Source organism: Charadrius vociferus, unplaced genomic scaffold (genome assembly GCF_000708025.1).
Source record: "Charadrius vociferus isolate BGI_N301 unplaced genomic scaffold, ASM70802v2 scaffold390, whole genome shotgun sequence".
In the NCBI taxonomy this organism is placed as follows: domain Eukaryota; kingdom Metazoa; phylum Chordata; class Aves; order Charadriiformes; family Charadriidae; genus Charadrius; species Charadrius vociferus.
In genome coordinates, this window is record NW_009646433.1 from 278,876 (window position 1) to 306,177 (window position 27,302).

Consider the following 27,302-nt stretch of genomic DNA (forward strand, 5'->3'; position numbering starts at 1 on the left):
CAGTTCTTAACTGAGCCAAGTGATCAAAGCACATATCAGTTAGTTGTGCACAGTGTGTCTCTACAGAAAATTTCAAAATATATCCTTCAACTGGTTACGGAGTCCCAGTTTTGCAAATATAAAATATTTTCAGTATTTGCTGCTTGATTTGCCAATTTGAGGATTAAGAGGAAAAGAACAAGAGGTGATGATATCAACGTTTAAATTGCTAAACTTGTTAAATGTAGTAAGGTATTAGTTTTACTTTGAGCAAAATTGTACAAAGACGTAAGGTTTGCTGCAGGTAAAATTTGAGTGAACAGACTGAAAAAGTCAGTTCAGTAAGGACGGTCTTTCACGAGAATAGAGCAGAATTAAGTTTGGTTCTTTTGGAGACAGTCTGGAGTTGTCCCTAAAGCTGTTGTCTAATGACACAGAAAATTGTATAGGTTTTGCTGTATTTGTTGGTAAGCAGAGGAGCAAACAAAAAAGAAAGGCATCGCAGTAGTCTGTTTTAAAGTAGCTGATCACTTGTGTATTTATTGGTGTATTTTATGTAGAATAGAGAGTGTGCTTTCCAAACTGCAGTGTGTTTTAATGCAGGGATGTCATAAAGCTCTTGCTGTGCGTGCTAGTGTTAATTAATCTATTTCTAAATACAAGGGTTGCACTCATATGGTAACAATTATTTATTTGCCTCTCTTCCCCCTCCATTTTTTTTTCGGGTGTTAATGGTGGCACTGGCAGCAGGAAGTCCCCTCGGAAAGAGCAACTCCTCTTCCTATACTATGAACCTTTTTGAAATCAGGTGCCATAGTTTTGCCAGCTCCCAGCCTCGATGCTTTTGGCCTGTCATGCGGTCAGACCAAAAAGTTTGCTATTTGTCAGGGAAAGTCTGAGTAGGATTTTGTTCTTCTTTTTCCTTCTGAGCAGAAGCGAAACTCAATCTTTCAATTATTTGGGAGTGAGGGGAGCAATGATACACTCTTTTGCTCTTCAAATAAGGGGTGATGAAGGAGCATACACAAGTACGGTGTGACAGAGCAACCTGGATCCTCAACTGTGTCTGTGCCTGTGCACAGCCTTGCAAAAATTGGCTGTGGCAAGTACCTGTGTAATTTGTAGGAAATCTTTTTTTATACTAACTCTGAGCATTTATTAAGCACAGGAAAGAAAGTTAGGAACAGATTTGCAGGCTCCCTCCATGCATCTCAGAGAGGGTAGCAGTTTCTCTGGGAAGATGGTGATAAGTTTTTTAATATACAGGTCCTTTCTGTCTCTGGGGAATATAACTGTGCGTATAGTAGGACAGAAGATAAAACAAAATTGCAGCTTATAGGAATTTTGAATGGCTCAGCACCTTTTTTACTACTTGTGTTAATTTCCTATCTCAGTTGATTGTGCGTGCATCAAAGTACAAAGCTTGTATACGCTTGTGAAATAATTTGTGTTTGGATTTTTTTACAATAATCTGGTTTTGAACTTACCTCCTGTTGTGGAGTTCTCTGTCACAGGGACAGATGAAGAAGCTTAGGTGGTTTAACATCTAAATAAATACACTAAGATGTTACGGGTTAAAGCCCTGTAGCACTTTGTTTGGTTTCGTTGTTATTGCTGGCAAAATTCAACAGCCATATAGAATAGCATAATACATCAATTAAAAAAATCAATTACACTGGTCTGGTACCACATTCTGTGTGCCTAAATAGCAAGCTCTGTTGTTAATGGAAATGTTTCTAGGCATTATTAGGTTCATATTGCTGTGTTATATGTTCAGTCAAGGGGATAATAAAGAAAATTATCAGTCTGTAAGAATGATAATATGCCACCTGCTAGAATAATAAAAGTTTTAATGTTGTGTTGTTCAGGGACCTTTTGAACTGGTATAACGTCTCAGGCATGTACCGAATCAAATCTTCAGATTCTTGTGTTGAGCATTCTGAAGTTTGCATTTCTCACAGTTTCGAAGTTTCTGAACCTGATTCTATTTTATCTGGAGGGGTGCAATGTGTGATGTTTCCCTTTAAACAGAAAATATGCTGGGTTTGCGGGACTCGCTAAATTTAATCTTTACAATATTCCCTCTGATATCTGGAGATCAATTTTTTTTCCTGCCAAAATATTATGGAAAACAGTGGAATGGAAAAGGTGCTTAAGTCAATACATGAATATTAGAATGCATGAAGTAAGGCAGACAGGAAATTGGTGCACTCATCTGTGGTATAAAAACTGCATTGCTGATAAACGTTGAATTCTCAAATAGGTAGACAATGGAAAAAGCTAAACTTCTTAATAAGAAATGCCAGGTTTCAGCCTCCCTGCTATATCCAGAACATATTTGATGATAAGCAAGGAGGTAAACTTGTTGGCCCTCTTAGGGAAGCTTCCGTTCCCTGCAAAGCAATGGGGGCTTTTATAAAAGAATGTGTGGGTTGGGGTTTTTTTTTGTGTGTCCTATTGAAATTTTCATGTGGCTACTACAGGGCTGTCACAATAAGCGTGTGAATTTAGACCCCTTTTACTGAAAGGGCTTTCCAGTGTTGATTATACTGTAACTAAAAATGTATATGAGACCCAAAATATGTAAGGCTGTGAACATAATGAATCATAAGTTTTCTTTCCCTTTACTTACTGTTGCTTCTGTTATAAAAGATTGTTCCTGAGATGCAAAAACACACCCCATAATATGAATTCCTTTTTTGAAATCAAATACTGCTTTTTGAGTAACTTTTATTTATAAATACATGTGTGTGTCATTTGAAGATTTCTGTCAATAAAGACAGGGACTTGCACGTCTCTTTGGAGAGCAGACAATTTGGAGAGAGAACAATCTCCTCTGGAGCAGGCGGTCCTGCTCTGCAGAAGGCAGTTGCAAGAGAAAGCAAACCAAAGCTACAGTGAGAGGGAGCATGCTTCCAGCAACCTCAAAGGCTAAAAAATAATTACATCTTTGATCTGCAGCCTTGCTGAAACATCTCCTGAGATTCTCAATAAAATAATAAACCTATTCAAACTACATTTCCTTAGCATTGTCACTACAGTGGCTATCTTTCTCCTGGAGGAAAATGATTTGTAACAGGAAGGCATGTAATCAGTTTAATCCTCAGTAGAGTTAACTTCACCTCTGATACCTCTTTGCTTGTAGAAGGGAATATAGCTGCTTGAAGAAAATGGCAGTGGCTTTGATCACCTTTCTGGAAAAAACATGGCCATTGTGCTGTAGACATGAGACTGCGCTCTTGTTACTAGCTCTAAACAGTATCAGTGAGTTTTTATACTTTTTTGGAAGCACGTATATCATGAAACAAACAGAAGAATTAATCAAATTGATGCACTTTGATCCTTTCCTATTTAAACATTGGTTATTTATCAATCAGACAAAATGTAACCTGACAGTTCTGTTAAAATCAATTTGCAAAGTGGATAGACTACTGAAGGCTAGGTGTGCTTACATAGTCAATGAATGAAAGCGCTACACTGCGGAGGAGTTTACCACACCTGTAAGAGACCAGATTTTGATAAAATCACTCACGCTGAGTGGTAATTCGGTTCATAGCGACTTGTGTGGCTTTCAGAGTAGGCTGAGGATGAGGAGCTACGCTACCACAAGGGCTGTCAGTCCAGCTCTAAGAATGCATATGTGGAAATTTGGGGGAGAACTTGTCACTAGGAAATCATAAAGAGCTTTTGCTTTATAAAACAGTTAAAAACATCATGACTTGTTAGATTATTTCAGTGTCTTGTAAAGCAAAAAGGGATCCTCCTCTAAATAAACAAATAGTCATGTTGTTGTCTATGATTACAGAAATCTTGTCGGCTCTATTAAGATCCAAGGTGGTCCTACTAAAAATCTGAATAGTAATACAGAGTAAAGGAGGTAGGGGAAGTCTTTTCTTAACAACTGTTGCTCAAACAGTTGATAATAAATGCCAGAAGTTGGCTCTGGTTCTCTGACGCATCAATATTGCAGTAGGTTGGTATTGGGTAAGTAAGGAGGAAGCAAGGATTTTGTTTATTCAGGATTGCTATAAAAGCTGTAGGTGTTGCAATAGAAAAGAAAGACTGAAAATATTTTGAGGCTGATGAAGTAGAGGAATACTTTTTCACTTTATGGTTGTATCTCTCTAGTGTGTGTTATTTACTCAGAGCAATCAATACCCCAAATTTTCTCCAGTGTAAAGGAAATGCATGTGTGTCAGATTCAAAATCAGGGTGGGAATTTTATTTCGCTTGCCAGAATTGATTTTCCATTTTTAATGGCATGAGGATACTTGTATTAACTAAAAATACTTTTAATATTATAACATGAGGTAGAAAAATAGAGGAATGTTTTGTTGATCTCATGTGGACACCTGTTTACTGGGGAAATTAAATTTCTAATGTAGTTTTAGAGTAGGTTTTCATACAACCTGTATGGTTAATTCTTAAACCACCGTCTATTGGATTGGATGTTTGTGCTATTGGGAAATTGGGAAGGATTCATGTAAATTGGACATCTCAATAAAAACTACAAATAGATTTAAAAAAATGGGGGGTGGGGTTGGGGGTGTAAATTTCCCAGCTTCATGTAACATTTGTGTCCTGACTTTATTAATAAGACTTTTCCTTGAATCTGAGAGTTTTACAGCTCTTGGGGCTTTTACAAAAAGAATTGCTTTGTGTCACAGCTGCTTGGTTGGGTGGGTTTTTTTTGTGCCTTCCCAACAGTGTTGGTGACAGAAGTGTACTTCAACACTGTTCTGCAGCTGTGCAGAATATTTTGAAGAATATCCTTACAGAGTATTTTCTGTATCTTATGTACCTATCTCAAAAATCTGTTATCCCCAGATGGTGTTTCAGTCAGACTGGTATTAACCTTGTGACAGATAATACCATAGGAACAATTCTGTCTTGGGATTGTGTTTCCTTATTGTTTAGGTGGTAACAGAAGGTCAACGCCATGTGTCAGAGTTGAACAGACTGTTCAAAAGTCCAGTGTTAGAAGGAAATTGGTTTGGGGTCCCATTCTGCAAGAAGTGATGTTGAACTTTCCAGTAGTAATACCAACTCTGTTTACTCTCCAGGCTTGAATCTTTGAATGGAGTGTGATTTCCAATTTTTAAAAGGCTTCCCCCTGCCAAATTGGCTGTGGCATATATGTAGGCTGTGACTAGCCACAGGAGGTTTAAGTCAGTCAGTTGTACTTGCTGTGAGTATGTGTGTAGAGACTGAGCCTGAGTATCAGCCAGACCAAATTCGTATTAACGAAGGAATATTCTGTGTGAAGCTTGGCTACAAATATAAAATACAGTCCACTGGTGCATGCATTTGATTACATGAATGAATGGTGTTGTGATACTGCCATGGCATGAATTTCTGTGGTTGTTCTCTTGCCCGTCCCAAGAAACTGCCTGGGAGCTTGAAAGGCCACTTTTCTGTTCTGGTGGAGGTACTTTGGATCAGAGGGATGCTCCCAATACATGTATCAGCTGTTCCAGTGTAGTTGAGCCCTTTGAAACGTGCATGATTTTTCCCTGATACAGATCTCAGCAGAAATGACAGAAAGTGATGCTCTCCTACTACTCACACTGGAGGTTAATTGGTTTCTGTCTTCCTGTTGGGAACTTCATTGATCTCTCATGGCCGTTGCTGTCAAGGCTGTTCAAAGCTTATTGCATTACATTAAAAGAAGGCAGAGCTTCAGCAACAGTCTCAGGACCAAACTGTGGACAAACGTGTGTTTTGAAGGCAGAAAGTAAAGCGTTTATCTGCCATGTTTTGTATGGTCTATTTGTTGAACAAAGACTGTGTTCTGTTCAGAGTGGAAGTACAGGGAGACTCAGTGAGGATGCTTTGCCAGCCGCTGCCAGGCGCGGAGGGTGAGGCTAAACGGTCAGTTTTAAAGAACAGAGAGGTCATCAAGCACAGCACTAGGCTGGGGCCCTTTGCTTTTTAAGAAACTTGGGAATGATCTCAAAGGCTGAAATAAGGAAATAAAAATGCTTCTTATCATCCTGAGCTATTACAGAATCATAAAATTGCTGAGATTGGCAGGCACCTCTGGAGATTGTCCAATTCAACCCCCCTTGCTCGGGGTGGGCTGGGTATTGAGTATCTCCGAGAGACTCCACAGCATCTCTGGGCACCCTGGTCACTATTCTCAGATTAAAATAGTTTCTTCTTCTGTAACTTGTATTTCAGGGTTTTTTTGGCCCAGAACTGGTCCCAGCACTCCAATGTGTCTCACCAGTGCTAAGTAGAACTCGACCTGCTGGCAACGCGTTTCCTAACGCAGCACAGGTTTGCTGCAAGGGCATTTTGTTCAATTTATCTACCAGAACCGACATGTCCTGCTCTGCAAAGCTGCTTTCAAGCTGGTTGGCCCCTTGTTCAACAAGGCCGAGTACAAGGTCCTGCGCATGGGCCGGGGCAATCCCATGCACAAATACAGGCAGGGCAGAGAATGGATTCAGCCAGTTTTCAGTCCGCCTCATTGTCTATCTATCTAGTCGATACTTCACCAGTTGGTCTATGAGATCAATTGGGGACAGTGTTAAAAGCATTACTAATGTCAAGAGAAATAATATCCACTGCTTTCCCCATACCCATCAAGCCATTCATTGCATTGTAGAGGTCTCTCAGGGTGGTTGAGCATGAAGTGCCCTGCATAAACCCACACTGATGACTCCCAACCTCCTCCTTGTCTTTTATATGTTTGGAAATGGTTTCCAGAATGATTTGCTCCACCATGACCTTCCCTAGTGTCGAGGTGAGGTTGACTGGTCTGTAGTTGCCTGGATCTTCCTTCTTGAAGATTGAAGTGGCATTTGTTTTCTTCCAGACCTCAGAAACCTCTCTGAATTGCCACAAACTTTTTCAAATATAGGAGAGGGGTGTCTTGCAATCACATTGGCCAGTTCCCTTAGTATGTGTGAGTGCATCCCATCAGATCCCCTGGATTCACGTTTGTCCAGTGTGTTTAAATAGATCCCTAGCCTCATCCTCTTCTGTCTTCTTTGCTCCAGGCTTTGCTGTGGGTCTCAGGGTTGCAGATTGCCGAAGGCAGGTCTTACATGTAGAGACTGAGAAGACAACATTGAGTATCCCGGCATTTTCCATGTTCCCTGTCACCCTGTCCCTCTCAGCAGCAGGCCTACGTTTTCCCTAGTCTTTTTCTACTGGTGTACCTCTAGAAGCCTTTTTTATTGCCATTAAGTTCCCGGTGGGCTTTGGTTTTTCTAAACCTGCATATTGACCCTAACCTGCATGCTCAGAGAGTGTTTCTATAGTCCTCCTGTGTCACCTGTCCCTGGTTCCAATTCTTGTAGGCTTCCTTTTTACGTTTGAGTTTTGTCAGAAGCTCCTTGTCTATCCACGCAGGTCTGCTGCAAACTTTCCTTGATTTCCTGCTTGTCGAGATGGACCATTTTTGGACTTGGAGAAGGTGATTTTTGGAAGTTGACACACTCTCCTACACCCTGCTTCTCTCTAAAGCTGTATCCAATGGGATCCTGCCAAGCAGATCCCTGAGTAGGCCAAAGTCTTCTCCTATGCTGCGTGCGTTAGTGTACAGACACTTTGGGGGGCGGACATATGGTCATGCTGGCTTCCCAGAAAAGCTATGAAACCTTCAGCTATAATGCTGTTCTGTCGGCATGCCCTTATTTCTGTGCATATGAGGGTGGTCCCTCTTCAGCCCTGCTGTAGTCATTATGGGGTTCCTTCTACTTATGTCACCTGGCAGGCTTCGGTTGCCAGTCGGAGTCCACTGCTTCCTCACTTGGTCATCTCCTTGCCAGACTGATTAGCTGGTTGGCATAGATGCTGTTGCCCCAACCCTGCCATTCTAGTTGTAAAGAGGAGGATTGACTGTAGAATTGCAGAAGGACTTTGTGAGACCAAATGAGTGGGTGATAACGTGGGTGATAAAGTCATGCATAGCTTAAAAATAAAGTGAAACAAGTCAGAAAATACATTCCTGGGCAAAATGGTGGGTTCTGACTTGACTGAGATCCTGGCGTTGTAACTGTGATAACTGAATGTGAGGGTTGGCCGAGTGATCTGTGGCTGTCAACAACAACAACAAAAAAAATCAAATTGAAAGCTAGAAATCATTAGGAAAAATAAAGAACAGAATAGAGGAAAAATCGCTATGGTGCTTCATAGATCCAGGTGATATATGTGTCTTGACCGCAGTGCACAGCTCTGGTCTCTGTCACAAAAAGGACGGAGCAGAACTGAAGCAGGTTTGTATTAGGAGAGGAAGGAAGAAGATATGATAGACAGCCATAAAATATACTGTCATAATTCTTAGAATGAAGAGGAATCGATAGTTCACTGTCTCCTGCCGTGCGAGAGCTAGGAGTTATCAAAAGAAACAAGTAGGTGGCAAGTTTAAAATAGACAAAATAAGGCTGTTCTTCACCCAATATAGTTTGTCTGCTTTGACAGGCAGTTACGTGGAGCTGAAAGTTGACACAGGCTCAAGGGGAGGCAGGGCTGGCTCCTGGAAGAAAAATCTGTTGATATATCCAGAAATCCAGGGAAATCTGAGCTGCTTACATTCTTCTCTAGGCTTCTGTCTTTGGCTGCAGCTGCAACCACAATTTTGCACTGGATGGATAATTGATCTGATCTAGTACAATTTGTCTTATGATGTTCTTCTGTTATGAGTTTCAGAAAAATGCAGTGCTAGCAGGCGACGAGAAGTCATGTGTCAGTTGAGACTCACGGGATTCCTGGACCGCTGTTACAGAAATTGGCTGAAGTCCGTGTTTTTTGAGACTCAAAAAGTCCTGAATTATCTGATTTTTTTCCACCACTTCAGAAACTTATTTGTCCAGTTTGGTAGGGGTTTTTTAATAATGTCAGCCTCCAACTCTTCTCATCCTATTTTGATCTCTTCGGTCCATGCATCTATTGCCCTTTATTCTTTTTTCAGGGATTTTCCCCTCTTCCAGTGCATCTCAAAGAATATGTTTTGCTGCATTTAAGAGGATTTGTCTTGTTCTTCTTTGCTCTTCTGCATTTTAACATGGTGACAAATAGAGATTTTAGTACAAACAGCAATGCGCCAGTTCCAAGGGCTGGAGCACCTCTCCTATGCGAAGAGGTTGAAAGAGTTGGGGCTGTTCAGCGTGGAGAAGAGAAGGCTTCGGGGAGATCTTATTGTGGCCTTCCAGTCCCTAAAGGGGGCCTACAGGAGAGCTGGGGAAGGACTTTTTACTCGGGCACGTAGTGACAGGACGAGGGGGAATGGCTGTAAACTGGAAGAGGGCTGGTTTAGATTCAACATTAGGAAGAAGTTTTTCACTCTGAGGGGGGTGAGGCAGTGGAACAGGTTGCCCAGAGAGGTTGTTGAGGTCCCATCCCTGGAGGTGTTCAAGGCCAGGCTGGACGTGGCTTTGGGCAACCTGGGCTGGTGGGGGGGGTCCCTGCCCATGGCAGCAGGGGTGGAACTCTATGATCTTCAAGGTCCTTTTCAACCTAGACCATTCTATGATTCTGTGATTTATTTGGTTTAATCAACATGGTAAAGACTTACTAGTTTGAAGTACATGTCTAGGCTGCGGCTAGTAACCTGTATGTTAAAAGGCTCATCTTCCTAAATATTTGTGTTGTCTCAAATTCCTCTGAGTGCATAGTGGGCAATAAAATATAGCCCACATGACAAGTACGGCGTTCCAAAAATAAATCACCCTTGTTCTGGAACTGCTTTGTTTTTGTGTTTCTCTTCTGAAATGCAAGTGAAGATAGTCTCCTCTGATGTTCTTGCACAACAGTAGAGGTGTATTAGCTATAATGGGAAAGAGGGTGATTGCTCTGCCTCAAAATAGAACCTGAAATGAACAAATGAGCATGGTTTTGTACTCACGATGACAGATTAGAAAAAGAATGGAAGAAATGTATTTTCATTAAATAGTTGTTCAATCCACTTCCTGACAATGATGAAATCTTCAAAATCATTAGTTTGGTTGAATTGTTGTGCATCTCTTGTAGGCATTAAGTACAATAACTGCTTTTTAAATTGGCTTTTCAAATGTTCATCCCTTTTGTGAACTCAGTATTCAATTACTTCTCTTGGTTTATCACTGTTAGAGAAGTGTACCTTCCAAACAGTCTGGAAATTTCTGTTTTCTTTGAGGCAGCCTTTTTTTCTATCTTGTGTGTAATACAGTGATGATGTTTGATGTAGAATTGAAGATCTGAGTGCATAGACAGGTCTTGTGTTTGTGGGTAAGGAGAGGAAAAAAAAAAGGGTGCAGGAAAACCAAACCCCTTCCTATACATCAACAAAACGTTTCTTTATGTCAGTCGTTCCCCAAAGTTACCACATGCATATTAAAAATAGCAAATTTTCCTGTGTTTAGCAGCATCGCAGCATGATACATATTTTTCCTTGCCTTTAGACCATTGTTGCAGACACACGTTAGAAAGGCCAGGGATTGTGAGTTAAGATTGGCACTGAATTGTGTGTTGTTGTTCACAGAGCAACAAGGGTATTATAATCCATAAGTGGCAAGTTCTGTAATGTCTTTTATTTACAGAAATAGCTGCATTTTCTTTCTGCAGTAAACACTTTTTTTTTTTTTCCCTCATTTAAAACTTAAACATCTATCACTTAAAACTTGGCATAATGACTTCATAGTTGGCATTTTCTTTAACTGAAGGGAAGAAGAGTTTCATTGTTTAGAAAGGTGGGCAGCTGTAAGTACTGCTGTTCACTGCAATGATGCACTTAGAGCATCATAAGCCTTACTGATACTGAAGTCACCCTTGATACATGAAGGAAAAAAAAGTATGTTTTGGGTGGGTTTTTTTAAGCATAGTGTCTAGACACATGTGCCAATTTCATTTCACTGCCACATCACAAGCTTCACTGACGGTAAAGTCAAATTTCTTCTGTGTTCTAAAGATACTCTGTGTTTCTTGTCCTTAAGCCAATTTTTAATTCATTTCAGTAGTTCTTTCCTTATGCTGCACTTTCTGACCTTGTAAATTAATCTGGTGTGATATACAATCCTAAAACTTACCCTAAATCTAGATAAATTGTGTCCCTAGTTTCGCCTTTATCTCCCAATTTAGTTATGCACTTAAAAGAAGCAACTTTGTCAGACCTGACCTTCCTGCTCTGTATCTGTGCTGACTGCTCCTTTTTTTAATTACATTGGTTTAAATGCTATATAATGTTCCCATCTTCTTCACAGCTTGAAGTCAGGTTTCAGCGTCTGAAGTTCCTGGGCTCTTTCCTTGTTCTTGTATTAAATAGAAAATCTGAAGTGACCTGCCTGCAGTTCTCCAGTACTACTTCTCCTTCCGTGAGCTGTCAAATGTGTTTGCCAGAGGCTTTTCCTTACTTCTTTTACTGTATCTCTTGAAACGCTAGGGTATAATCAATGGCAGGGGAAGCACAGAGGATTTTGGTGGTCTTTGGAAAGGAGATGAGTGCAAGACTGGAAGCAATTACTGCAACTGAATTTATGACGGTTATGGTTCTTGCTGGGGTAGGTGCGAAAGGTAACTGGACAAAAAAAAAAATGCTGTAACTCACAGGATGCACAGAAAGGGTTGTCAGCCAGGCAGTGGCTCTCACTTTAGTCTCTGTGAGAGAGGCTCTAGTAGCCTACTTGGAGGTTCTCTCTGTCTTGCTTATGTTGGTATTTTCTCACAGTAAAGTTTGGTATAATTAATTTAACAGCGTGCTTAAATGGATGCATCAATTCTAAACCCCACATTAACTTCCAATAGCAAAAGACCATGCTCGTTCACCTTTCAGTAAAGCCAAAGGTCAATTTTTAGGTGTATTGTGAATCTCCTTCAAATTGCGTTCTATTTTTTGCTTCACGCGAACATTTAAATATCTGGGATGCAGATGCATTTTTTTGTTTTTTTCATTTTCATGGGATTGTATGTGTGATGATGTAGATATTTTGCAAGCTTTATCTCAATCTTAGTTGTTGGGGTATAGGTATCATTATCATTGAATCAGAAGAAATAAAAGACATAGTATTATTTTATGCCATTATATCAAGTAAGCCATGATTTTTGAACGTTATTAAAAAAATCAGTCTAGCCAGAGAATAAAAATTCAAAGATCTATTTATCCATCAAAGAAATTTTTCATCTACTTCTGGATATTTCATGGGTGATAGTTCAAGTACATTGTTGTGACTTACGCATTTCACATACTGTATCCTACAGAGAAAAAACAATGATTTGATTGCATTTTTGAAGAAACAATATCCAGAAGCTAACCTGATTGGTTTAGGCATAACAGGCTTAGGCGACAGAAGCACAAGGAGAACAATGTCTAAAATCTGTTTTGTTGAGTAAAAGTATTAAGTTGCTCAGGGAATTAAGGGGATTGTAATAGCATAGAGCAAATGACTTTAGGACCTAACTGCAGTTTAAAAAACACTGGTTGTGAAGAAGAAAAGACTGTTGGCAATAATTTCAGCAAACCCATTGGTGGTGTAGTGCATGAGAAATTCCGTTTTAGTGGACAGATTGGTTGCATGGGTTTTAAGAAGAATTCTTAGGGTTGATATTGGTGTAAATACACTATTTTCACCACTAGTATTTATTCTTCTACTTTTGCACCTTTTTTTAGGTTTCACACATTATTGGCCCAGTTATTTATTAGACGGTGATAACCTACCTTAATTTTTTGGGGTCAGGAGGTCTGTGATAAGTTCTATTGTGATTTTGGAAATTATTTCCAGTATTTTCATCATTGTGGCCAACAGAGTATGTCTATTTTAACTGGATCAGAAAGACAATATATGAATGTTAAGAATTGTCAGAAACATGCTGTTTTATGGGTGGTTGCCTGTGCCAGATCACGAGCAAATTAAGAAAACACAGAACAACAAAGGAGTATGGGAGTACTTAGTGCTGCTTCTTGGAATATGACAGTGGTTTTTTTCTTTTCCAGACCTAAAGATTGTGTTTGTGTACTCATGCTAGAGAGGGCGTTTCCAGGAGGAAATTTTAGAGACTTTCAGGCCTGGTAAAGGTTGCATAAAAAGGGAAGAAGAAAGATTTCTGAACCTGAGTTTCTTGAAGCTTGAGTTGGGTTATTCCTTCCTTGATGTACTTGTGAGGAAATATTTAAAGCAGCAAAGACGAGATCCTAGTCTGCTCCCCGGAGTGTTTCTGTATTTTCCCAAATAGCTATTTAATGTAGGCATCGCTTCAGCCAGAAGGACAAGTGAAATGCAAGCCTTTATAAGTCAATCTGCTGTATAATGGTCTTTAGGGGAGGTATTTCAAGGTAACATATACAAAATTTCACTCCAACAGGATTTCTTGTAAAATTCGTTCACTTTCCCCCTCAATCCTACAAAAATCTCATCCCTTCTGAGCAATGTCAGTTCTGTCCCAGTGCTAGGTGATGGGCAAATGTCACCTTGTTGTATGGAACAGATAAGATCTTTTGCAGGAGGGGTGAGCAAATACCACAGTAACTCATCTTCCTCATGGGTGCTATTCAGATACTTAAAAGGTCTCCGCAGTTTCTTCTCAGGTTAGTTCCTGCTACAGTTGCGGACTATGTGAATGATGCCGTTAAATAGCTAACGAAGAAATCTGCTTCCGGTGTGAGCCCCTTCGCTCAGACCCCTCCTGCAGAGGTGCTTCACGCTGGGCAGCCTCGTGCAGCACCATTTGTTGGCAACTGTGCTCTTGTCTAACCCTGCGGATCTGCTGCCTCTGGAGGAAGCATCCACCTACCTTTGCTTTCCTTAAGCCTCAGACGCTGCTGTACCTAACTCTGCCTGGCCCTTGAAGAGGTCCTGAGGTTGGCCTTGGGGTTTGCTGTTTGGCGCTGGTGACGTGCGAGGTGGGTAGGGCCACAGAGCGAGTGCAGTCGTACCTCGCTCACCTGTACCTGAGCACCAAACCCTGAGAGCCGAACTCTGATCTTTGGGAATTTCCAGTCCTACCCTGATACATTGATTGATGGATTAGTGCTGGAAAGGAGGTGCTTCCATTGGCGGTTTCCAAATCTTGCTTTTTTATATTTTTCCTAAATGTTAGGTGTCTTCGGAAACAAAACTTAATGACATAGCAGAAGAGGCGAGCTGGATGTGGTGGTTTTCACATGATAGCCTGGCCAGTTGAGCACTTGCTGAGGAAGTGAAAGACTGAAGTTGAGTTGTGTCCTGGTGCTGCAAGAAGCAGCAGTTGGGAAGTGACTGTGACTTTCTGAAGGATTAGCTGCCTAATTCTGCCCAATTCTCAAATGAGGAGGCCAAAGTTAATTAATTTGTCTGTTGTACCCAGCCTGGTGAACAAAAAGGAAAGCACCTGCAAAGTTGAAGTGCTTTAGAGTTGAAGTGCCGCTGAGGAAGGAACCCTTGTCATTGTAATTTTGGTCTCCAGGGCCTAAAATTTTAAGTCCAATCTTAGGAGCACATGTCCTTCTTTGTATTTGACCATATGTAATTTAGAGCACTGTCTTTTCCTTCAGAAAGACGCTGCAGGACTGTGGTGATGGTGTAGTAAACACTCTGCATAGATGAGTATTTCCTCTTTAAGCCTGACATGGGGTCTGTGCTCACGCTTTAAAAGCAAGGCCGTTATTCCAGCAGTTCAAGCTGTTAGGGAGATTGAGGCCCTCTGTTCTTTGTATTTTCCTTTTTTTTTTTTTTTTTTTTTTTTTTTAGAATTTCTTTGTAGCAGGTTGCAAGGACCATCAAGGTTTGTTGTAAAGAAACTTGCAGCAGTTGTATGTAAACTTTTTTACTGTGAAGGGGCCTATTTTTCTTGAAATGGAACATATTATTTAATGATGCTCATCCATAGATCTGCTTATAAAAGAGAATTGGGTAAGTATGTGTCTGTTGCTCGTAGAGCAGACTTGCTTCTGAGATTTTTTGTCACGCTTTCAGTATATTAACTGAGACAAAAACTCTCCATATCGGGATGTTTTTGAAGTTTCATACTGGGTCAGTGGCCAGAGTACTTCCAAGCAATTTTGGTGATATTAGTTTTTACATGTGAATTTTATTTTCATTCAGCAGAGCATCAATTGCAAAATAAATCTCGCTGCTTTAAATTATGTCCAGCATTTGAGAGTCACTTATCCAGTCTCCAATGCTATCGCCAGCTACTGCTATATTGGATTTGAAATACGTTGCTGTTAACTTCCACAGGACCCGGATTTCCCTAGGGATATTTTGAGTGCTGCTCTGTTGAATGAAATTTAGTGCAACTGGAAGGTTTCTAATTAAATGCTAATAAACCCAATATATGTGATTCTCTTCCAATGATGAGTGTGAAGGCAGACTTTCTCAGCTAATGCACATCTCCTTAAAATTGGTTGGGATCACCCAGAAGTATCAGTCTCCTTGGGTGGACTGAAGCCCCGTGTACTATTTTCCTGTTATGTGTTTTATTTGAATATGAGTAATTGAAGCTGGCTGGAAAAAAAGATATTAATACTTAATATGATAGTAATTATTTGAGGCAATTAAAGGTTTGATCACTGGTAGCATCTTGAATCCTGGAAGCGTGTAAGAGCAGCAGGAGATAAATATCTTGCCTCCTGCACTCTGGTTACTGAAATCTTAATGTGCCAGTGAATTAGCTAACAGAACTCCCAATTTCTTCATGAGAGTTTTGTCTCATTAACAAAAGTTAGCTCCTAGGAAAAGCTTTATTAATTTCAGATACTAGTGCCTCCTTATGTAAATCCACTTGCCAGTTTGACCTTATCCTCGGGAATTAGAAAATAGCCACGTACAAGCAGATAGGTTGGTGGTTGCTTTTAAATCTGGGCCAGTACCAGTGCTGCCCATCTCTTGGTCAAGAGTAATCCTGATGTATTTTGAAGAGGAAAATACATTTTTCCTAAGAACTGAGTATTTTGAAAGAGTTTCTCATTAATTACTAAAGGTATCATCACCTACTTTGAACAGAACAACAATTTTGATGTTTATACTACTTCTTACTTGAAATGGAAGTCTTTATCACCAAAAGCATACTATTGTTGCTTGGTAAACAGTGGAAAGCTTTATATGGAATTAGCAGTTTGCAGAAACACACAAACTGTCTAAAGAAGGAATCAAGAAAACTAGTTGATGAAATCCAAATGGCATGTTTCCAGAAGAAGGCTCTTTGGATGTTAGATTTGAAAAAAGGGGAATTACCTGTTTTGAAATGGGGGAGATACCAGAATGAAAATAAAATCTCTGCAAACAAGAAGTAATGTTAAAACCAATACTTTAGGTACGGGTCTCTCTTCTGGAGTATTTTTACACCTGAGAATTTTATTGCACAATGCACTTCCCATGTGTGCAGAAAGGTTATAGTGCGCTACTGTCACAGTCCCAGGGTCTGTCTGCTTACAGGTTTTAGCGCTGAAGCTGTAGGAACAGGAGAGTGTCTTACATGTGCAGGACTATAATTAAAACTGGTTTGCTTTTTATAAATTAAAGAACAAATTACTTATTGTCTTCTTCCTGTGTTTATTTACTTTAATTAGTCATAGGTAGTAAATTAAAAAAAGAAAGCAATATCATACAATTAAATTGCATTAGCACACTGGAGCGGACAATTAGTATTTTTATGTTTAGGAAGTTTGAAAATAATAACAGATCAGGTGAAATGGTATCAGTGAGTAAATCTTGGTAGGTGAAGCATTGCCATTGAAAAGTGGGGTTATTAAATCGAAGTAAAGAATTTTTCTTGACATTCAAAGACAGGCAAACCCAAAATTACAATCCCACTAGAAAGATGGATTTTGGGAGAGAGGGATAAAGTGTCATATCCAGGGCAATATGTACTTCCAGTAATCTGTAGTAAGTTCCATACGTCCATGTGTACTGTTGTTGTTTTGAGTTTGGTTTTGACTCTTGTGCTGGCGGCGTTGGTGTAGATTCTGTTGTACAGTCAGCAGTTTCCAGTTTTCTTTCATCCTTTGAAGATTTTCCAAAACTCTCAAAACTGATAGTTTAAGGAACTGTGTTTGCATGTGTGCTGTTTGGCTTTGAGTTTCATTGTGACTATTTAAAAGATTATTGTGATGGAAAGTCCTTTTGTTCTTCTATCCTAGCTTATTTTTGTTTGGTATTTCTTTTTTTTTTTTTGTGATGCTAAGCGTCATAATAGTGTGAACGACATTATTCATTTTTATAACCGGGTTGTAATTCTTAAATATAAGTCAACACCACTTAGTGACTGTTCGTAGTTTTACTTGGCTGAGAGTCTTTGACAATTGAGGTGGTTTTTTTAGGCTGAACAAGACAACGGCCATCCTCTACCTGCCTTTGCCAATCTGCATATCGAAGTCCTTGATGAGAACAATCAGAAGCCTTACTTCACAAGATCTACGTATGAGGGTTTCATCCTGGAATCCTCTCCAGTGGGAACAACCATCTCTGATAACCAGAATCTGACTTCTCCGCTACAAATCGTAGTGTTGGACAACGATGTGGAGGAGGTATGTTTCATTTCTTTATAATGTCATACTAGCGTTTAAATTTTTGTTATTTTCAGAGTTCTTTCTTTTGTCTTTATTAGAAAAAACTGTTTTGATCAATGAATAAGAAAAATCTTAATATTCTTATGGTTTCTTTTTTGGTTTTGTTCTGAGTTCAAACAGATTTGAAAGTGTGTCTGAACTGAAAAACTAATCTGCATTTTACTCAGCTCTCCTTAAGATTGTGTTCTATTAGAGATGAAGAAGGCTTTTAAAAATTTGTTTTGTGAGAAGGGTGAATCTGCCACACTGTGTGGGGAAATGGGAGAGAGAAGCTCAAAGTGGAAGGAAGTAGTAGTTTGAACAAACCAGTAAGAGGAGGATTAGGAGGGCAGGAGGCTAAAAGTTCAATCCATTCTTTGCTCTGCCCCAATTCTGATACTAACATTACTCATAGTAAAAACTGGGCGTCTTCAAAAGAACAGTAACCTAGCAGTAACAATACTGCGCCTCTGGGGCTGCTCTGTTTTCACCAAGGCTGTTGCTGTTATGTGGGTTTTGATAACGTTTCTTTTTCCTCTGATTACTGTTGTCTCTCCAGTTGTTCCCTGTGTTCTTTTTTGTTTCTGTTCTTCTGCTCTCTTGTTGTCTTCAGATACATAAGGAAAGCTAAGATGTAGGCATAGGCTTTGCAGTAATATTTATAGTCTATGCCAGTGCTCTTTAATAAAATTCTTAACCTGATAGTCTGAAAACAATCTTCTGTTTTTGAAAGTTTCACTTTTGACATAGCTAAATTCATTATTTTTGAGAAACATGAGAGGCCATTGTCACTGAAAGATGCTTTCTACATCACTGTCTGCATTAGAGTGATTTATTGTCCTGAGAAGCTATTTGAAAGCCCAAAGTCATGTAGAATATCTCCTTCCTATCCATTAAAATATCTCAGTCAATTTACGAGCATTCATAAAAATCGATTGGAAGGCAAGTGGAAAAGGCTGTTGGATCTGGCTTTCTTAGGGGCTGGATAAAAGGTACGGAATAAGTGGATGTGGCAGTCATCAGTAGACATTGCTGATCAATTTGTATTACTTCTCAAATAGTCTTCTTCAGCATTGCCTTTGTTAAAAGCAAAGCAGTTTTCTTGTTTGATCAAATTAATGGGATCTTGTAGGTTGCTTAATATAGAATAAGGAAGGTGTGCGGGCATCAGGTATGTGTTTATATTTACAATGCATTGTCTGATTGTGTTGTATAAAATCTATTCGTGTAATGTGTGCCCAAACACAACAGAAATCAGATCGTATGAGTTAGTGTCCACAATTCCAAGTCCTTTTTAAACTACTAATCTGAGAGATTTTTCTCACAAGGCTGCTTTCAGTTTTGTGAACCTTATATGTATTAAAAAAATATGGAGATATTTTTAGATGGTTTTAGTCTAAGCAAATTGCTGTCTAGTTTGTTTAATCCACACCTTCATGAAAGTACTAGTAAAACCCTTTGGTTCAAATATGCCTTGGTTCATGTCTGTTTGTTACAGAAATCTGGAATTTAAGGGGACTATTTATGCCCCTCTTAAAACACGTGTGACTGTATATTAACCTTACAAAAATGGAAAGAGAGTCTATTAGTCACCTGAAGGGTGGAAAACTGAAACCAAGCAAGTATGTCTGCGAGACTGATAGGCTTGCACATCAGATAGGTATGGTCTGGAACTCAGAACAGAGTTTTTGGCAAGCTGGAGAGCTTGTTGCGAACCGTTTCTGCCTGGGTTGCTACATTGCCAGTTCGGGCGAAGGACTGCTGAAAATAGTACAAAAATCTCACTGTTAATCCACAATGTGCTGCTGGCGTTTCTCTGTCTGCAAGTCCACCAATGTTCCAGGGACAGAGATATTTGCCCACAAGGCTTTGTAGCTGCTATGACCTTGGAAAATCCTACTGTGCATACAAAGTCCACAGCGGCAAAAGAAGTCGCGCAGCATGGCTGGCGAGGAGGGGCCTGAATCCATTGTGCTTGAAATAATTCAAAACAACTGTTTTAATTAAAGAGAATTCGGTGTCCTAGTTCAGACACTTAAATTTATGCGTCAGTTTTCCATGCTGGTGGTTTTTTGGACTCTCTCCTATTTACTACTGGATGATACTGTTACACTTAAGGAATGACAGAAAGACTTTGGACTTCATTAACCTTCAGAGGTTTTTCAGGTTGTAGTTAACAGTGCTCCGATTAACCTTTCCCTGACAGTTGCACCACTCTACCCACAAGATGTCAAAGGCAGATTTGATAATACAAGGTTCTTGGGTGTAACTACATATTAGATCGTATACGAGACTGCAAATTACGATTACTTTAAATTGATAAATCCTGAATTTTGGCTGACTCTTTGAATTGTGTAAGTACCAGGTAGTTAGTATAGCAGATGATATTTGTATATTCTCAAACCGCATTTAATTTCGAAAACTTCCACACAGAAGAGTAAGTTGTTCCTTTAATATAAACTATTTCATGAGGTTTGTAATGTAATCCTGGTATTTATGTTCCCCACCAAAAGCGCTTTCTGGTACTAATTTTGTCCGTACAAGTTCAATACCTTAAGTTTTGAGGGATGCTCTGAAATTCATCACAAGCAGTTTGACTGTAGGGCTCCACATTTTATTGATGCGCCTTCTCTGTGTACATCAGCGTGTTCCCATGAAGTAACTCAATATTTGGATATTGAATAGGGTGGTTCATTAATATACTTGTGTTTCCCTGCGCTAGAAATTTCAACATAGGTGTCGCCCATTTGTTTGTGGGTTTAATTGCATCACTAATAATAAAAAAATCTGTCCAATCTGCAGCAGATATTTCAATTGAGAGCACTAACATAGGTTAAGTAATCTGAGTCCAAAGACGACAAAAAAACAAGTTTATCATTCTTGAACACAAGCTGCTTTAGGCAACTGATTAGAAGTTGTTAAATATTTCTGAGTCTCAGTACAAATAGACCTGAAATTTCATATCCCCAGGAAATGACCATTCAAGGGCCTAAAAGTATTTCCTAGTGAACTTAACACTTGGTTGTTTTACATCGTGTTTTTATTTTCATTAATTAATAAGTAACAGGAGTTTGGTCAAGATAGTGAAAATCTAGTCAGTCACGTGACACAAAATGAGACAGAGCCAAACATTTTCCAGTGAATTGTTTTTTGTTTATTGTTGAAAAAGTGTGATATTTCAGTGTCGCATGATGAACGACTGCCAAGGATTTCTAGACTGGGAAATGATGTGGCACAAAGACTTAGTTTTGACACCTCGTCCCCTCAAAGCAAGGACAAAATAATTGAGATCTCTGGCCCTGCTGGGCTGTAATGATGTGTGCTGGGGAAGATGGGCTGTGGTGTCCAGTGAACCTGGCCAGTAGCCCTCGTGTTCTGTCCTTCTCCTTGCTGCTAGGATGGCTCTGTACCTGTAAGGCCACTTCCCTTCAGTATGGGAGTGTAAGGGCCAGTGGCAAGTGCTTGTTACCAAGCCTGGGAGATCCAGGGGGAGGGAAGGGTCACCCTGTCTCAGCAACCTGAACTCCTCGGGGAACCTGGTGCCAGATTCCGTGAATGTATCAGTCTTCTCTCTTGCATGTTTTGTTGGTGCTTAATGCCAACCAGATCTGATCCATCAGATCTGCCGGAGATGAAGCATCCTCTCTCTTTCCAGAATGCTGTACACTTATCTCAGGACATAAAAAGATCTGCCTGCAGCTGCAGAGATGATGATCCCCCTCGACCTTGCGTGGAAGCGCGCTGTACAATGTCCTGTTCCTCTGGCATCACCTGGCTCATGCCAACACAGCTCTTTCCGATTTGATGAAGTGATGCTGGTTTAACATGGATGTGAGGGAGGAGAGAATCAGATTTAACTGCCTGTATGTTAATACGTGTGTCAGTGATTCATGTAGTGCTCATAACCCTCGGTGGGCATGAGACTTCAGCAGAGTAAGGCCGGGAGTGCAGCAATTGCATATAGCTCATACGTAAACTGGCCGAACAAACTAAATTAGCAGGGATGTTCTCCGAGGGACTAGGTGGTAGCTCAGGGTGGGTTAGCAAGCACAGGTGTAATGCTTATTAACTTCTGCAGGTCTTAATGTTTTGATGGCTTAATTGTATCTTAGTAAATTAATGTATTTAGTAAGTAAGGATTGCTGATGAGACATTGACATAGATCCTCTACGTGCTTGTGCGTGTTTGTTTCCAATACTGACACTGACTGAACATAATGTATTCAGTCTTCTAATTTACAGATCAGTTGAGATTATATTTCATATTAAAATGTCCCTGTCCTCAGATGAATGCGTGAACAAAGTGGTCACTGTCACTGTGTATCTTAAGAAAAAAAACCAAAACACATAATAAATTTAAACCTTGTGGGACTTATAATAGGGCCCTGCTATAAACCTTCCAAAAAATTAATTTATAGATGTGACATTGCAAACAGACCTTTAGCTAGAGCAGCACTGCCGAGTGCTGATATAATTAAGTGGTCTGTTTAAATGGCATAAATTAAATTAAGCCACATGAGTACCTTAAGACCTGAGTAAACCAAAGCTGAGATGAGAAATTTAAACAGTATGATCTGATTGCTGTTTGCATAAGGCTTCCCAAGCCACTTGCTTCCTTACTCTCTTGTTTTCATGGGAGACTACTAATTTCTTCTGCTCTGGTGGTTAGGGTTGGTGAAAAAGCTACACAGTAACCACCTTACTGCTTTGTACCTTAGATTTTGTTAAAAAAAAAAAACAAAAAAAAAAAACCAAACCAAAGAAGATAAACCTCAGGATTTAACTTCCAAGTTGAAAGAAGCTAATCAGCATTCATATCCATTGCACACTACTCCACTACCAAGGTGTTTACCGATACCACATGCAGTGTCTTGATGACTAAACTCAGGGGTTTAAGGCAATTTGTGCATTGCTCGTTAGAACACAAAATTGATGTCATGTTTATAAGGTGTGCCAGCATGTGTTCAAAAGCATTTTGGAAGAGGACCTGTGCAGTAACGCTGATGCTTCTGTGGATGCCTACAGCCCAGTGCGGCATCCCTGGGCAGTGGGATATGATGCAGGTCAGTTATTACCATAGGTTCCTCTCCAGATCCTTCTCTACAACACCAGTTTCTTGTTTTACGCTTCCATTGTCTATGAAGTTGAAGTGAAACTAAATAAATGGTTGCTCAACATCTGTGTTTCCGGAGAACTTGTGGGAAATTTTAAAGAACAATTTTTTTTTGCATAAAGGCATCTCAGTAGCAACCCCAGAGGACAGAGCAAATAAGGGATACAGTAACTTTTAAATGTAACTACAAATGCAGGTTATGGATTTTCAATGATATATCCAGATAAGGAAAAATAATCTTGGGGTTTTTTTTAGCCAGGAGTACTGAAGCGTTTTAAATACTGAAACATTTTTCTCTACTATTTGCCTGATTGCTTATATCTTTCACTGTTATTGTTTCAACTTGTTTTGCAGCCAGTATCCTCTTGAGAGGAGAGTTCTCATAATGCTGCTATCCCTGTATAGCACTTCTGTGACACTCTAGTAGTCACATTACAAAATAATAATTCAGGAAATATTCTTCCCAAATGTAACAGCCCATTACTACCATTACTAAAAAAAAAATAAAAGGGGGGAGGGGGGGGAGGCAAAGCAAAAAGGCTGCTTCTCTTTCTTTAGGATTTATTAAGATTGTGTTTTTATTTTTTTTAATCTTTCCACTTAAGAAGGGAAAATAAAAATCTTAACATTGAATCACTACTGTAGCATTGTATGTCTTCCTTTATTTATGTAGGATGAACATGTACTGTTTTCTGCCTTCTGAAGCTATTCTGTCTGTCTTTGAGTTCCTTGGAGTCCTCAAGGAATTTGGTTTTTGTATGTCTGCCTTGTTTTAAACAAATGCTATTGCTAATTAGCGGAAGCACTGAAGATGTTGACATTTGTTTCTTGCCCTCTCCCACGGGTGGCTCGCTTGTTTGAGGAACGGAAGATGATTTTTTTGAAAACTTTTCTGTTGGCTTTTCATCAAGGGAGGGGCATAGCCCTTTGACCTCAACTAGAAAAAGTCTAAAAAGTGTTGCAGCACTTTTTAGTGCCTGACTTTGTAATCATGCTTGTGCCTCAGCCCTCGCTTTGTGCAGGGACTGTGGAGAGGTTTTGGTGGCGATGGAAAAAACTTGGAATTAAAGCACTGCTGAGCATCCATCCTGGTTCTCTTCTTAGTCTTTTGACATCTTTTCCTCCAAAACGGAGATGACGTAAATGTTGAAGAGCTTTATTATTATTATTTTAAATTGTGCAATTAAATATTATTTAAATGAACTCATGTTAAAGAAAAAAATGTTTGAGAAAAAAATTATTCATACGGTGTCCTGGGCAAAGTCGTCTTAGACTGGTTTACCTCCCTCGGTTTTTCAGTTGCTCAGAATTTAGACTTCATTTGTTCTCGTCCTTGAGTTCTGTTGGTCTTAGTGGTTTTACAACTAAAGCCCATGTGAAGACTTCTCAGGAGGCTGTGCTTCAGGTTGTTTTTCTGATATCTCATGGTAATGTTAAAGATGCAGGTAATTCACTCCAGATGCTGCTCCATTCTGTGCCATGTCTGTTCCACCCAAGCTATTGTGAACCTGGAGGACCATCTCATCAGGTCCTGCAGAACTCGTCTGAGACAAGTTAAAGAAAAGCACCGAAGTCAGTGCCAACCCAGTGCGATTGCAAACCCCTTGCCAGTGGGACTGAAAATCTCACTTGCTTCGGCTCTGCAAAACTGTGAATCTCAAATTTTTTTTCAATGAAAGACATGAGTGGAAAAGATTTTCTACTCTCACCCACAAATGACTAGGACAAGTGCTAGAAACATCTCTTCAACAAAACAAGTCTCTTCCATGGTATTTCAGTGCTGATCGTCCTCCACATGAAGAGTGCTGGAAAACCAAGACGTGTTGTTGAATGATCTTTGCTATCACTACAGCTTTTTGGAGACAAGCCTAGCAATCGGGAAGCCCAAGCAGTTCTGATGCTCTTGGAGTTTGTTCTGGCTACCCTGGAGGATTCAACAGCTGAATATATTCCCTCTAAAAAGTCCTTGGGAGTGTTGAAACGCATACAGTATGTGTGTTATTGTCTGCTTATCCTTGTCCTTGTCATGTAGTTTTGGTGTAATCTTAGTAAATTGTAGAAAACTCTTTGCTTTAGGAAGAGCTGTTGGCCCTTGTGGGAGGACAGGAGGAGCAGAAATGCAACATTTAACATCCACGCAGGCTTTCAAACTTTCAGCAACTTCTCCAGAGACTTTCAAGCAGAACAAATTCAAACCCAGGCTTCGTTTATTAAGAGAGCACTGGAGCACTTTCTGCGTCTCATTTCATTTTATGTGTTTCTGTAACCATTTTTTACCAAAATGTACTGCTTTTATGATGTCCATCAGTATCAGGGCTGTGTTTCTTTACTTGTATTCATTTTGTATCATGTGTTTTTCTTTGTAGCTTGCACCAGGTGCCATTCCCGTAGGTATTGGGTATTATGTTTGGAAAATTACTTTTTGTTTGCATTGTGTGATTTCTTTCTTTATTTCTCCTGTCTTTCTTCATTTTTCTCTGCCCTGTCGGTGTTTATTTGGGCCTGGGACTGTCACTTGTTTTGTGAAGCCTGCAAAATGCCCTTCAAACACATGGGACCATATTCACTTACGGCATAACACTGTACTGTGGTTATGTTGTGATTGCTTTCTGTTAATTAAATAATTATTTTTCGTTATAGGAATCTTCAGTAATACCAAAAGTATTTTTTTTAATTTAAAAAGTACCTACTAGTCAGTTTGAAGTATGTAAACTGTATCAGGTTTGAACTGCGTGCTTGAAATGGTCCTTGCAGGTTGCATGTATACTCTCTTGTGTGCATTCTGATAGTTTTCTACTTAAAATTATATGCTAAACAATTTATCAGAGGCAAGCTAGTCTACATGAACCAGTAATGTAGTCAGAAATCAAAATACTTATGTCCAGCCCTCTCCCCCCCCGCCCCCCTAAAAATAATAGTTAAAAAATTAAAGTATTGGAAATAGTGTTGGCAACTTAGATGAATTGTTTCCCACAATTGTATTCTCTCACAGTCTGCCACATAAAATCTTCACAGTTAAGTCAAACAGACTTTCTGCTTAAAATGTGATAAAAATGTAAAAGCATAGCAATGCCAAGAGTAAGAAAATAAATTGCTTTGTAGGTCCGACGTGCACAGAAGGTAGTAGAAACAGGCACTGATCACACTAAAGGTGATCTAACTTAGACATTATGATAAAATTTCTAATACAAGAGTAGCTACAGAATAAGATAGATTACTTTGGGAGAAGATGGGATCTCTATCATTGGTTTTTTGCAGTAACAAATTAGGAAAAAAAATACTGTTTATTAGTGTTCAAAATGGCATGACGAGGAAGAACTGTAACAACTAACCAGGGATGTTGTAAATTAAATTTTTGACCAACTTCACGGTGTCTACAAAGTGAACAATTATTGGCAATTACCTTCTGTAATTTTTCATGGAAAAAAGAGATTGCCGTTTGCATTGCTAGCTGTAAAATGAATTTTAATTTTACTGAAAGCTGGCATGGTTGCAGCAAAGCTTTAGGCAATAGGAAACCACTCATTTGGAACACTTTGATATTTCTTTCACGTAGCTTTTGGCAACTGAAATGGTTTCTCATTTAAATAGTATAATCTTAGCCTTCCAAACTGTGTGCTTTAGAGTATTTTGAATTGCTAAAATAAGTTTCTGTTTCTCCTTCTGTTGTGCTAATCTATCCTCGTCGTTGTTCATTATGACACTTAGTGCATGTTAGAATTAGCTAAAGTGTTCATGCCTGCTATACCGTAGGGATCGGTGAACTTCCAGTGGTCTGTTTTCTTTTTTTAATTGCATAGGAATAACAGTAATGACAGGGCAGGACTTAGCCTTCTAGAAGCGTTTGGGATTCAAGTTGAGAAAACGTTCAGGGAAGAACATCATCATGCTACTTTTTGGATATTTTGTTGAATTCAGCTATTTCTGACTGAATTATGTGTCCTACTCTGTATGGGGCAGGTTCTGTAGAATTATGTTGGAAAGTAGCCAGTAAAAATACTTTTCAAGTTGTGCCTTGTTTAGCCACTGGATTTTCTGTTATGTTTTATTCATATTTCCAGTCCTCGGATTCCTCATCTCCACGTTATTTGGGGACATTCAAGACAGTTTTTAAAGGACTCGTCTCCCAGCTTTTTGTGTTTTGCCTGATCATATTTGCATTCCTCTTATGTAACGCCTCCTCATATAACAGAAATAACCTAAATAACTAATGACCACAAGTAGCACATTAAGTCAGGTTAAATTAACCAGATTACATGCAGGAATACAGAAATGTTTGTTTGTTGGAAAACTGTAGCCAATAAAAGATAATGTAATTTATCTTAAAATTTAACTAATATAGAGCGACCCTTGCAGTTTAATCACTTCAATAACTCAATAACATCTTTAAAGAGATGAGGGAAGATGCTGAGATATTTCATCCTGGTCACGATCCAGGTTTCTGTCATTTCAACAACGCAGACATTCCAGAAAAGTGCCTTAATTTGTGGGGCGTTTCAGAACCACCAGGGCCTGTGAAGCTTTGCCTGCTCTGTGCTGGCAACCAGTAGCCTGCAGGTTAAGGACTAAGGCTAGGAAGTCCATTTTACAGCTTTGTATCCATCTGGTGAGTTCACACTGGAAGGAACTGGCTTGAGGTTCCAGACTTTAATTAATCTGCTGTATTCCCTGTGAATACAGTAATAACTTCTGAACCTGTCTGTGGCAGAAACATTCTTCCCACTTTCTGTTAGCTGAGATTCTGTTTGCTCCAAAATTAATTTCACTC

At 39.5% G+C, this 27,302-nt stretch overlaps 1 protein-coding gene across 2 annotated transcripts in view; it reads left to right on the forward strand.

The window, feature by feature from the left end:
• PCDH15 (protocadherin-related 15) overlaps positions 1-27,302 on the forward strand; it is a 371,643-nt gene that overhangs the window by 155,395 nt on the left and 188,946 nt on the right. For both annotated transcript variants that reach the window (XM_009881484.1, XM_009881476.1), the window contains one exon: positions 17,195-17,401. In XM_009881484.1, coding sequence (XP_009879786.1) covers positions 17,195-17,401 — 207 coding nt within the window. The remainder of the gene's footprint in view (positions 1-17,194; positions 17,402-27,302) is intronic.